Source organism: Pteronotus mesoamericanus, unplaced genomic scaffold (genome assembly GCF_021234165.1).
Source record: "Pteronotus mesoamericanus isolate MK-2021 breed Mesoamerican mustached bat unplaced genomic scaffold, CSHL_Meso_final contig_657, whole genome shotgun sequence".
In the NCBI taxonomy this organism is placed as follows: Eukaryota; Metazoa; Chordata; class Mammalia; order Chiroptera; family Mormoopidae; genus Pteronotus; species Pteronotus mesoamericanus.
In genome coordinates this window covers 4,274,952-4,288,066 of record NW_026555229.1, presented here as the reverse complement: position 1 = coordinate 4,288,066, position 13,115 = coordinate 4,274,952, and the positions used below count along the sequence as shown (strand labels likewise).

The 13,115-nt window shown below is 44.3% G+C and overlaps 1 protein-coding gene across 6 annotated transcripts in view; it reads left to right on the top strand.

The window, feature by feature from the left end:
* The window catches only part of SEC31B (SEC31 homolog B, COPII coat complex component), a 33,045-nt gene that overhangs the window by 4,452 nt on the left and 15,478 nt on the right, over positions 1–13,115 (top strand). For 4 of the 6 annotated variants that reach the window (XM_054581363.1, XM_054581358.1, XM_054581359.1 and 1 more), the window contains 8 exons: positions 6,394–6,589; positions 6,802–6,897; positions 7,842–7,985; positions 8,339–8,481; positions 9,337–9,436; positions 9,567–9,728; positions 10,257–10,391; positions 12,743–12,973. In XM_054581363.1, the coding sequence (XP_054437338.1) occupies positions 6,394–6,589; positions 6,802–6,897; positions 7,842–7,985; positions 8,339–8,481; positions 9,337–9,436; positions 9,567–9,728; positions 10,257–10,391; positions 12,743–12,973 (1,207 nt within the window). The remainder of the gene's footprint in view (positions 1–6,393; positions 6,590–6,801; positions 6,898–7,841; positions 7,986–8,338; positions 8,482–9,336; positions 9,437–9,566; positions 9,729–10,256; positions 10,392–12,742; positions 12,974–13,115) is intronic. The other 2 variants (XM_054581360.1, XM_054581364.1) reach the window with 2 other exon arrangements.

Below are 13,115 nucleotides of genomic sequence, written 5' to 3'. Positions count from 1 at the left end.
TAATTGCATAAGAAACCTTGAAATTGAATCCTAAGATCCACGTGGGCAGAGAATTTTTTCTTTGTTTTATTCTCTAGCACCTAGAACAGTGCTTGGTATTAGGTGCTTAATAAATATTTGTTGAATGAATAATTGATATAGGAAACTTCTGGGTTACCAAACTAAGCATTCTGTCCACCACTTCCATTATTTGTAGTTAATCTTCAGCTAATCTAAAAGCTTTTGAAGGGAGATCTGTTTGTTTTGTAGCCACCTGGGTTGAAGGACCCTTTTTCAAATGTTGGTACTGAAAGTGAGAGTCATGAACTTCATCTCATACCCTGCTCCACCCTGAAGGGATTTGTGGGCTGTGACCGAAATAAATAGTACAGTTAATACTGTTGATAGCATTTCATCTTTACCTTTTTTTCTACCTCTATAATTGTGTCTAAAGATTGGTTCTCATTTCCAAAGACCAACAGATTACATTTGTACAGTCCTATAGGGTCCTTTCTGAAGAAATCATCTTAGACACTCTAGGGTCTAACATGCCCACTTCTTCCTGTTTCAACCTACATTAGTTCACTTACTCAAAGTTAGTATCACAAGCTATTGACCAAGATGATTAGAGTAGATAGGGGGCTACCCATCCTTTGCTTTATGCTTCTCTCTGTCTCTTCTTTTATGTCATCTGCATGACTTAGTGGAAAGCACAGTTGTGTTGAGTTGCAGCCTTGATGAAAGCTTTGTGACTGTGGGCAAATTGAGTTCTGTCAGTGGTCTCAGGTTTCCACACATATATAAAGAAGACGCTTTACAAGATGACTTCTAAGAACCTGCTGAGCTTGAAATTTAGGTCTTAGTTTCTTTCTTCTTCTAGCTTAGTCTCCTTTCTTTTCCCCTTTATTCATTGTTTTAAAACTATTCTTTGTGTCTCTTCATTATTAACTAAACATACACTTTTCAAAATCTTCCCTTTCCTTTGCTTGCCTATTTCTCCAGACCCATGCCTCAACCACATTTGAATCCTGGAAATCTCCTTCCTCTCAATCCGTGATGCCTCACAGAAATAGTAATTTAGAAATACCTGCCTGAAGAGAAATGTTCTCAAATACTGCTATGGAGGTAGGTCAGGGACAGCCTCAAGCTATAAATAGACAAGAGAATGCATGAATAAATGTCACTGGATGCAATCAGAATCAATATGGATTAGCATGTGCACTGAAGCAAGTGATGTTTGACTTGTTAGATGAATCTCACTCAAGAAGAAAGGTTTCTGGGAGAATAATTCATAGCTGCTGTGGCTGAATGATGTCAGAGGCCTCTGTGTGATCTGTTCTCCACCTCTGTTTACACTGAGGTTCTAGATCTCTGGGTGGCCACTGTAACCTCTGTAGGACCCATCCTCTAGTTACATGGAGAAAGTAGGCGATCTATTCTCTAGTACTTTTATCTTCGTTCTATTTTCTTTGGGAGCACTTTCACCTCTCTTGGTGCTTGTGTGAGAGACAACACCAAGCATAAAAAGATCACTTTGTATACTTCTCTTAGTTTTCCTGTTTCTAAGACTTGCCTTCTTTCTAACAGACAAGAAGATCACTGAATAGAGAGAGCATGCGCTTTGCTGTTGGACAGACCTGGGTTCAAATCCCAGTTTTTCCATCTACTCTCCTGTTAGGCACATTATTTAACTTCTGTGGCCCTGTTTTTTCTGCTGTAATTGAGGATATACAAAGGGGGTCCCCACCCAAAACCCAGAATTATCTTCTGGAGGGCAGGCCCCTTGTAGTACAGGCTTCCCCCACTAGGTGAGTGTTCTAGGAACCCATCTGTACCAGTGTACTAGCTGGTGGTGGTGTGAGAGGCTGTGTTTGGCTTCAGTGAATTTTTTTTTGAAGACTCTTTCAGTAAGTTTGTCCATTTCTTGATGGGTGATTTACAAGCACACTCGCCCACACCACTGTGAGTGTTCAGTAGTGTTTAACCAAAAATGGCATGACCCCATGCCCCACCCTCCCTATTTACCTGATCTTGCCTCAGTGACTTTTTTGGTTTGGTTTTGTTTCCTGGGGTGAAAAATTTCCTCTGAGGGAAGTGTTTGACCAGTGGGGAAGAGGTGAGACAAAAAACAGCAGAAGCACTAAAAGGCATCAAAATCAATGAGTTCAAAAACTGTTTTGAGCAGTGGAAAAAAGTCTCGATAGGAATATTGCATCAGATGGAGAGTACTTTGAAGGTGACTGAAGTTTAAACATGTGAGAATAAATGAATTTTTTTATAAATAAATTCCAGGGTTTTTGGATCCACCCCTTTTATAGTAGGCACTTAATAGCCTGGCGTGTACTGTGCATCCAGAAAAGTAGTTCTTCTCTGAAACAACCATTGCTCCACCTCACTTTTCATTCTCTCACTTGGAGCACTGCCTTCACAGCTCCCTGTGACTTTTAAAGAAACTTTAGAGTTCCTCAGCTATTTTGGACTGGATGTGGACAAACTTATTTTCACTTTAGCTCACTAACACAAGGCTGGGATTTTTCAAAAGGAATCTTTCTAAGCAAATAAAAGCAAAATCCAAAATGAAGAAGTACGTAAATTATGGAAGCATGTATTTATACAGCAGATATTCCTAACCATAAGGTATCTAAAGCTTGGCCTCAGATGAGCTTAGCTAGTATGATGTTCTGATCTCACAGGCTTTGGTTTATTCTCTTCAGCCTTTTTCTTTTTAATCATTTTTAACATTTTTCAGTTAGAGTTGACCTACATTATTATACAAGGTTGGTCCAGAAAAAGTCCAGCCATTGTTAAGATAATGAGAATGGTTTGTGTGACGTCTACATAACCTGGCAGCCAAGAGGAATGGACTGGAATGCACATGCGTAAACAATGACGACTTCTACTGTATTAGTGAGGGCGGTAGACTCTGTTGAGTGAGCATGTGTACTGTGTGCCTGTCACATTCAAATGATTAAGCAAGTAGAGCAACGAATCTGCATCAGATTTTGTGTTAAGCTTGAACATTCCTCCGCAGAGACTATTTGGATGAATCAGAAGGCTTTGGAGGGTGATGCAATGAGTGGAGTGCAAATAAAAGTGTGGCACAAACACTTCAAAGGTGGTTGAGAATCTGTTAAAGTGATCCACATTCTAGAAGGCCTGTGGCATACAGAACACCTGAGAATGTTGAATGTGTATGGGCTGCAATCAACAAAGATTGGCAACTGACAGTGCGAGAACTAGAGGCTGATCTGGGGATTCTAGAAGCTACTGTGTCCAAGATTTTAATGCAAGATCTTGGCATGAAACGTCTTGGCAAAGTGCATTTCGTGACTTCTGCTTCCAGAGCAGAGGGAACATCATGCTGCAGTTGCTAATGACTTGATTCAAACTGCTACCAATGAACCAGATTTCCTCAAGAAGGTCATAAGAGACGAATAGTGGATTTACAGCTATGATCCAGAAATGAAGGCCCAGTTGTCCCAGTGGAAGTTGCCTGGTTCTCCATGCCTGAAGAAGGTGTAGCAAAGTCACAGCAAGAAGAAGACCATGTTAACTGTGTTTTTTGATTGGGAGGGTATTGTCCATCACAAGTGTGCCCCTCCAAGCCAAACAATTAATAAGGAATATTATTACCTCGATGTTCTTCATCAGTTCATAGATGCAATATGACAAAAACAGCTGCAGCTATGGGCAACTGGTGATTGGCAAACTTCATCATGACAACATGCCTGCTCATGCATTGCATCTTGTACAGAGTTTTTTGACGAAACATCAAATCACCCAGGTGACTGAGGCCCCCTACAGCCCAGATTTGGCACCCTGTGACTTCTGGCTTTTCCCAAAACGAAAATCACCTTTGAAAGGGAAGAGATTTCACATCGTCTGTGAGATTCAAGAAAATAACAATGGGGAAGCTGATGATGATTCCAGCTAAGGATTTTGCAGTGTGTTGAACAATGGAAGAGATGCTGGGAGAACTGTGTGAGGTCCCAAGGTGCCTACTTTGAAGGCGACTGAGATGTTACTGTCCCATGTACAATGTTTCTTGTACCTTGTCTCTTCCTCAATAAATGTCTCTATTTTTCATATTACATGGCCGAATACTTCTTGGACAGACCTTGATTAGTTTCCAGCCTGTTGTTTGCCTTTCACCAGAAGCCTAGTCATGAGCCGGTTGTTAGGGTTGGTTCTCTCTTTATGAAGTTCGACATCTTCCCCCATTATTGTAAACTGGTATGCAGTTGGATGTATCGAGTACAGTGGTTCTCAGCCCTAGCTGCTTGTGAGAATTACCTGGAGGGTCATGCCAGAAATTTGGTTCTGAGGTTCTGTCTCTGGAAATTTGCTTCACAAGAATCAAAGAACCTGTACTTAGGTGCCACCCATCCTTCTGTGATGTCCTATGGTGTCCATTGTTGCCAACATTATCCTGGATACCTCTTTAGCAGAGAATTCCTCCTGTATTCTTATGTTTTGAAAATTCCCAGCTTCCCATAGAAACTCTTCTTTCTATGCCTTCCCCTTAAATCTCCTTGTTTTTATTTTCAGGCAAGGCCATCTTTTTTAAAAAATCTTTTTATTTTTAAAGTATTCAAACACAGACAAGTTGCAGACTAGTACAATGAACAATCATATACTTTCACTTAGATTCATCAGTTGTTAACATTTTGTCACATTTGCTCACGTGCTCTCGAGTGCTCTCTTTCTCTACGCACACATAACTATGTCTTGTCTCTTGTCCATTTACAGAGAAGAGGTGATTAACACACCTTGAGACCACTGAATGGTCAAGTCCCTGTCCTTGCTTGACTCATCCTAGGTCTTCCCACTCTCCCAGGTGTTTTCTAGTATGTCCTATTCAGGCTCCAGCTTCACCCTCGCTAGTGAAGTGGCTAACAATGGGAATTCACTGTCTACATGCTTACAGAAGCAAAATCATTTTGTCACACTCTATGTTCTGCATTTCAGCCACTCTAGAGTAACTGAGTCCTATTCTCAAACCAATTGGTGATTCTCCCTCCTTGAAGTCTCAGGTACCTTTTACTCTGGTTTGTATGTTGTGGGGTCACTGCCCTCTTCTGCCATTCCCATGTGAGTTTTCCGCTGGCCATACCCCGCTCTGGTTCTTGTGTGACCTATTGTGGGCTTCCCTAGGTACTGTTGACTTGCCTTCTGTCAGCGCTGACCTCTAGCCCAGGATCCCATGGCAGCATCTAAGCCAATATGGAACACATTGTCCTGCCCTATTAAGATCAGATGACCTTAGAAAACATAGCCTTTCTGACAGTAGCTTTAGAGCTACCATTTGTGTCAGGTCTGCAGTTTTTTGTTTTGTTTTTAAAACTCTATTGGGATGACATTCATTAATAATGTAAAAATTTCAAGTGTATTTTGTGCTCACCACCCACAATCTACTCTCCTTCCGTCACCATATATTTGACCCTTTTTACCCTCCTTATCCTCTCCCCACTCCTCATCCCCTCTGGTAAACACAATACTGTTATCATAGCTCTGCTGTTTTGCTTCAAATGCTAACCTAGTCTGAACTGATACTCAGCTCTTCACTTCTGGCAGGTTGGCAGTGTCTTGTTAGAAGCATCCTGAGAAAGCCAGAAAAGTGTTTTCCAAGAGGTGTATTTATTCTTCATGCCTCCCTGTCTCTAGGGCTGACCCATTACAGCCATGTAACAGCTTCAGTGGGCTAGCCACATGGGAAAGACATGGGGTAGGAAGGTCCTTGGGTCTTTTCTCACTCCCAGTTAGAGAGGGAAGAGGGGACAATTCTTGGTCTAGGGAATGTGCTGCTAGTCAGGTACAGAAAAGTTTGGATCTTCCTTTAAACAGAAAACAGTATGGATCTTAGGCATTAAAATAAAATGGCTCTGACTTTGAACCTTGATTCTGCCATTTTCTAGCTGTAAAATGGGGATACAGTTAGTAGCAGTATATGCAAGTTTTCACAACTTCTCTGTGCCTCAGTTTCTTCAGTTGAAAGGGGAATTAATAATAACCCCTTAGGGTTGTTGAATATTAAATCAATTAATACATGTAAAGCACTTAAGATAGTGCCTGGTACACAGGAAGTATTCAACAAATATTACTTGTTATTTGAGTTGTGAGGGTTAGGTGAAGTAATCTACTTGAAGTATTTAAGTCTATATAATACTAACTTAAAAAATATCTCCACACAACTCTGAAGCAGTGGCTTCCAAGCTTCTAGTATAACATAGAGGGGATCTTTTTTCAGAGAAAGGGCAGGACCAGGCGGAGGAGACCTTCATTGTATATCTGGGAAACGAGGAGACAGGCAGACCCTAGTAGGGGTGGGGATGCCTGCAGAATGGCAGAGGCTGACATAGATGCTTACTGATATGGACCTGAATTGGTGCTGATGCTAGTTCCTCCTCTTTATAGGTTTCACAAGCTGATCTGGGGGAGCTTTGGCAGTGGGCTTCTGGAAGGCTCCGGGGTTATTGCAGGCGGCGGGGACAATGGCATGCTTACTCTATACAATGTGACCCACATCCTGTCTTCGGGGAAGGAGCCCGTGATTGCCCAGAGACAGAAGCACACAGGGGCTGTCAGAGCCCTTGACTTTAATCCTTTCCAGGTACTACATTTCATTTGGTCAGCCATGGCCAAGCACTGGAGCAAGAGCTCTGAATGGAAGTATTCACTTGGGACCTTCAGTCTCTAACTCTGAGCCCTTCCCAGGCTCTTATGGGGGAGGCTTTGGAAGCCTCTTATATGGGTCTCTTTCCCCCTCTCCTGCTCTCTTCTCTTCCTGGAATGGAGGTCTCCAAAGGCCTGTTCTTCATACAGGGCAACCTCCTGGCCTCAGCGGCCAGTAATTCTGAAATCTTCATTTGGGACTTGAATAACCTGAGTGTGCCAATGACCCCAGGATCCAAGTCACAGGTGAGGAGGCTCCCGGGGCTGCTGCTTGAGTTCTCAAGGCAGCTAGAGCATAGAAGATGCTAGTCTTTACCACTGGAGGGCAATAAAGCTCCACAGACTAATAGGCTACCAGCCAGCTGATCACAGGGACAGTGGGGAGGGGAGAGTGTGTGTGTGGTCGGGAGTGGGTGGGTGGCTTGTAGTCATTACCTGTCTTAGGAGTTTCTGGAAGGAAAATGAAGGAGCAGGGAAAGTGAAAGACATTGAGAGAAGGAAGGGGGGGTACTATTTATAGTATAGCTTAGGCAAGGTTAAGCAGGCTCAGTGCAGAGGGGCCAGTGTAGGACTTCCAGATATAGCCTTGTTCTTTTCGTGGGGAGGGTCAGCCTTGTCTCTGTATCTGGTTCTCCCACGCAGTTGGGGGTTTGTGTATGTCTGTCTCTGACTGTACCTATCTGTTAGTCTATAACTGGGCCTCCTTTTGCTTCCTGGCTTTTCTCTGGCTTGTGCTTACAGTATCGTGAGGTAAGTTAAGAATGAATTTGATAGCACCTGTGCCCTAGAGGTAGCAATGGCTTTTCTTTCTGCCTCACTCTTTGGGGATTTTTTTAAAAGATTAAAAAAAATTGTCATTGTATTACAGTTGTCCCTTGTCTCCCTCCCTTCCTCACCTTCCTCCTTCTCTTCTTGAAGGCTATTTTAAAATCTTGACCCTCTCCTCTCAGGAGCACCTTGGGATAGGAGTAAAACCCAAGTGTGCCTGCCATTGTCTCAGCTTCTATACCAGGACCCTATAGGACCCTTTCTGGAAGATTCAACTCCAAGCTCTCTGAGACTAAGTTTGGGTAGCCCCGTGTCTACTCTTAGGCTTTCTGTGGGTGATTGGATGCGGTGGAACAGCAGATGTCTTTTGGGCTCGGGGGGTGACAAGTTGTCCTCCACCCCCTACCTCCATCCTGCCTCAGCAGCCCCCAGAAGACATCAAGGCACTCTCTTGGAACCGGCAAGTTCAACATATTTTGTCTTCTGCTCACCCCAGCGGCAAGGCAGTTGTATGGGATCTCAGGAAGAATGAACCTATCATCAAAGTCAGTGATCACAGCAACAGGGTGAGTCATGGAGCAAAATACAGGCTTGGGCTGCAGCTTCTCTCATGTCTAGTCGTGGCAGCTGCTCCTCCCCAGGCCAGGGCTCTGTTCTCAGCTGTTACATGTGTGGAATCAGCCCCTAGCAGATTTCCTATTGAGAGTGAAAGCTCAGGGAGCTAAACAGGAGTTGATATGGGGGCTTCCAATGCTCCTTATTCATCGTCATCACTTATTTCCTGATGGCTGTTGTGTTCCCAGTTACCTAAAAGAGACACAAAACCTGCCCTCGGAGTGGTCCCATTGCAACTGGGCAGAGAAGGGTCATAACTAGAAGGGGCAGGATACATTACTTGTGGTGCCTGCTTTGTTCACAGATGCACTGCTCGGGCCTGGCCTGGCACCCAGACATAGCCACTCAGTTGGTGCTATGTTCAGAAGATGACCGTCTCCCAGTGATTCAGCTGTGGGACTTGCGCTTTGCTTCTTCACCCCTGAAGGTGCTGGAAAGCCATAGCAGGTAGCATCTCAAACTTCGTCTACATCTTGGTGGAGGGCAGGGACATAATGACCAGGGTAGGGAGCAATGAATGCCTCACTTTAGCTACCAAACATCCTCCCTATCTTCAAAGTCATCCCATGAACACACAGTCACCCTGTCCTAGCTGCAGCTCCAACCAGCAGGAGTTCCTTTTGACCGAGAAGTCATGGTGAAGAGCCTGAGAGTCCATCTAATTTCTAGAGATGGGAGTGGAGATGGGGTCATGAGAAGTCCTGGAGCTAGTGTTTAGCCCCCTAGAGAGTCTCTAGCCTCCCATCTGAGGACAATGCTCATTTCTTTAGGTGATAAGGTTGACCTCTCCAAGACTTCTCCTTAATAAAAGAACGCTGGCTCCTGTCAGTCCTGCGTACAAGCCTACCTCTGCACTGAGTTCTTGGGCTTGCAGCACAACAGGCCGCCCCACAGCCTGTTTTTTTTAATGAAAAGGCCATTTTGCCTTTATACCTCCTTGGGACTTAAAAGAGTTAGGTCCTCACAATGCTCCTGAGCTAAAAGCACCCATAACAATGAGTGCTTCTCTGATTCATGCTGATTCATAGTCCCTACTCTCCAATCAGGGAAAAAAGCAGGCCATCCTGCAGTGATCTATGGGAGGCTGAGTGATACAGTACATAGTGCATAGGCTCTGGGAATTAACTTGGATTCTGGCTGCTTGACTACTGAAAGTTCCTTAATTTTTCAAAGCCTCATTTTCCCCATTTATAAAATTAAATCAGGCTGCTCATTTGGTAGGGATGAGATTTATCAGAAATATACAAAGTACCTTACTCATAGTAGACATTCAGCAAATACTAGTTCCTCCTTCCTTTTTAGGGGTATCTTGTCAGTGTCATGGAGCCAGGCTGATGCTGAGCTGCTGCTCAGTAGCGCTAAGGACAACCAGGTTTTCTGCTGGAACGTGGGGAGCAGTGAGGTAAGCTGGCCCTTGTGTGGGCATGCTGGGATGGAAGATCAGATGGTAGTGGAAATCCAGTGACAACTATAGGTTCTGGGATGCTTTACCTATGTCAGGCTTTCCCTAATGGTGTGTTCCCTTATATTAGGTGGTATACAAGCTACCCACACAGAGCAGCTGGTGCTTTGATGTACAGTGGTGCCCACGGGACCCCCCAGTATTCTCTGCTGCCTCCTTTGACGGCTGGATCAGTTTGTACTCTGTGATGGGTAGGAGCTGGGAAGTCCAGCAGATGAGACAGGCTGACAAGGTTTGAAGGGCTTAGTGGAGAAAGCTGGAGGGAAGGGGCTGTCTCTGTTTGTGGGGAGAGAACAGGACTTATGGCCTAGGAAGAAGTGGGGAAATTGAAGGATGGGAGAGCAGGGTCTTAGGTTTGGGAGGGTGGTACTTTTGCTCCAATGCCCATCTTCCTGGGAGGATGTCACTTTCTGCCACAATACAAAGGAGGCCTTCGCCTTGACTGACTTTTGTTCTTGGATGTTCCCTGTGGCATTTCAGGGACATTCAACCTCCCTGCTGGGGACATGATTTTGGAAGAATGAATTGTCCTACCTCCCTCTGTTCTATAGATTCATTTTCTGTCACACTCTTCTTTTTTTCCAAAAACCTACTTCATGGGAATCCACAATCACTATTAGTCCCCTGGCATATGGGAATCTGGCCTTTGGTGGGCCAAATTATGTATCTCAAGGATTCCTCCCAACATGGAGTTTGTAGGTGGAGTTCCTGGTTAGGTCACCATTTCAGGCTAGTGATGGAGGTGTTCTTTTGTCCCCAGATCTCTTCTTCCTTCAGCAGAGGCCAGCCTCTCCCACCATTGCAGGTGCCCGAGCAGGTGGCGCAAGCATCACTGATACCTCCTCTGAAAAAAGCCCCCAAGTGGATGAGAAGGCCGGCAGGTGTTTCATTTGCTGTAAGTGTAGTGTGTATATGTGCGTGGTTATGTGTGTGAGTGCTTGTGAAGCCTACCATGTGCCCAGCATTGAGCTATGTTCTGCAGGAGATTTTTTTTTTTCATCTACCTGTATCTCAGATCAGATTCCACTTTACTGCTTAAGCAGAGTGTTTCTACTATAGCTTCCCTCTCTCCCCCTTCACCTGCTTGCAGCACCAGTCCCGCATCAAAGGGATTGATTGCTTTAGACCGCCCAGTTACAGAGAACTGCCTGAGATTCCACCTGATTTTTCTCCAACCTTTACATGTCTAGATTGGTAGTGAGTCCAGCTATGCAAGGGTTAGAATACAAAGCAGAAAAGAAAAAAAATGTAGATTTCATCCTGTCACCTGTCTTTGGCTCAAAACCTTTGACCCAAAATGTACATAGAGCCCCATGTATGAGTACCTTTCCAGTTTTTATTCCTACCTTATCCTCATGTGTTTTCTAGGATCCAAATAAATATAACTCCCTTCTGTTCCATGAATAGCTCCCCAGCTCTGCTGCCTCCATTTGTATTCCACCCTTCAGCTTCTCTCTTAGGCCACTGAATCCTGCTACAGCCTTTCAGGGTCCCTCATGAGACCTGTCTTTACCCCTAGTTCAAACTTAACCTCACTTCTGTAATCTCACACATTTGCATTCCTGTAATAATACATTCTAACTGTATTAAACTTATTTTTATGCATGTCTGGAGACCCTACTAAGTAATAGACTCCTTGAGGATAAGGACTACATCTTGTTCATTTTTATCTCTAAAGCAGTGCTTCTCAAACCTTAATGTGAATGCAAACCATCTAGGGATCTTATTAAAATTCAAATTCTGGTTCATTTGGTCTTGGGTAGTGCTCAAGATCTAATTTTCCAACAAGTTCCAGGTGATGTCCTTGTGGCTGGTCTGAGGAGTGGTAGGGCCCTAATATATCAATACCTAGCCCAATATTTTAAATATTAGGTTTGAATTAAAAGCAGGTGCATAAAAGTAGAGGCTGTTATTTTTAGAGCCAACAGTTTTATTAGGGAGGTAAGACCAACACAGTCAGGAGGCAATGAGGTAAAGGAGTCTGAGGTCAAGAGGCCTGAATTCTTATTGATCTGTCACTTATCAGCTGGAGTGACCTTGGGCAAGTCACTTAACCGAGTACTTCAGTGTTCTTATCTGTAAAACGGGGTTAATGATACCTGCCCAGCTTGTTAGTGAACTGACATGAACCTCAAATAAAAATATATGTAAGCACTTTGTCAAACTATCCAGTACCACACCAAACCAAATTAAGGTGGTTTTGCTTAGCACAAAGTAGATTTTGTGATATAGGAGTCAGTAGAAGAATTTTCCCTAGAAGCTTATTAAGGAGGGGGTTCTTAGGAAGGGAAATAGTGAATGGCTGGGGAATACAACAGGAATTGTCAACCTTCGCTGCAAATGGAATAACCTTGAAGAATTTTAAAAATACTGATACCCAGTCATACTCCCCAGAGATTCTGAATTTATTGTTTGGGGTACGGCCTGGCAACTCTGAACAGCTCCCTAGGTGATTTTAATATGGAGCCAAGGTGGAGAACTGCTGGAGTAAAAGATCTTTTCTAAGCTGTGTTTGTGCTGACTGCTTTACATAAAGTACCTAATTTGTTGAGAAGGATGCTCACGTCGAGGTGTTGTGGTGGGTGAGGGCACAAGCAGGAATGAAGTGGGCACTTGGAGAATGTGGAACGATCACATACATGAGCAGGGAGAGAGGTCCTGCAGAGGCTGCTCTGGCCATGATTTTGGAGGATTTTGTGCACAACAGGCAGAGGAGCTTCAGGTCTCCCCTGTGGTCTTGTGAAATCATTCCAAGCTCTTGAGTAGCAACAAGTACAGGGGGTCAGTCTAATGCTTGGATTGGAGGAGGAAAAAACCTAGAGGCTAGCAACCTATTCCAGCATTCTAGGTGTGCTAGCACTAGAAACGAGACCGAGTGACCTGCATAAGAGGCATGAACAAGAAAAAGTAAGACTTCATTGTTGCTTGGCTGTGGTGGGTATACAGACTGATGGATGCCAAGGTGTTTGGCTTAGTAGACTGGGAGAACGACGGTACCAGGACAGCTGAGAAGATGAGTATCATGTGCTGAAATTTTAAGCTGATGGTGCTACAAATGCAGAGGTGGTTTTGGTGTGATGGCACATTTGCTACTCAGTTCCTGATCCTATCCCACCCCAGCAGTTCTCTTATTGTTGATTTCCTACCCTAGGATTGACCAATATATAGCCTTTCCTGTGATCCTGACTTGGTGTTAATTTTTAACTTGAAGACATGACCTGTACCCTTCTCGTTTCTCCTTACCAGTTCGGGGGGAAGCTGGTTACCTTTGGCCTTCCCAGCACCCCTGCCCACTGGGTGCCTCAGCCTTGCCTGCACCCAGTCTTCATCAGTCAAGTTACCACAGAATCTGAATTCCTGATGCGGTCAGCTGAGCTGCAGGAGGCCCTGGGATCAGGGGATCTCCTTGGTTACTGTCAGAACAAGATCCAGCAAGTGTCACAGCAAAGCGAAAAGATGCTTTGGCAGTTCCTGAAGGTAGGAAGTCCAAAGGCTGGATGCTCAGCAGTGCTTCCCCAAAGCTGCGTACCCCCTCCTCTGTCAACTCCGAGAGAGGCATAACCATATTCTGACCCAGATTTCAGAGGCCCTAACCCCTGTTAGGGTTTTTCCTACCCAA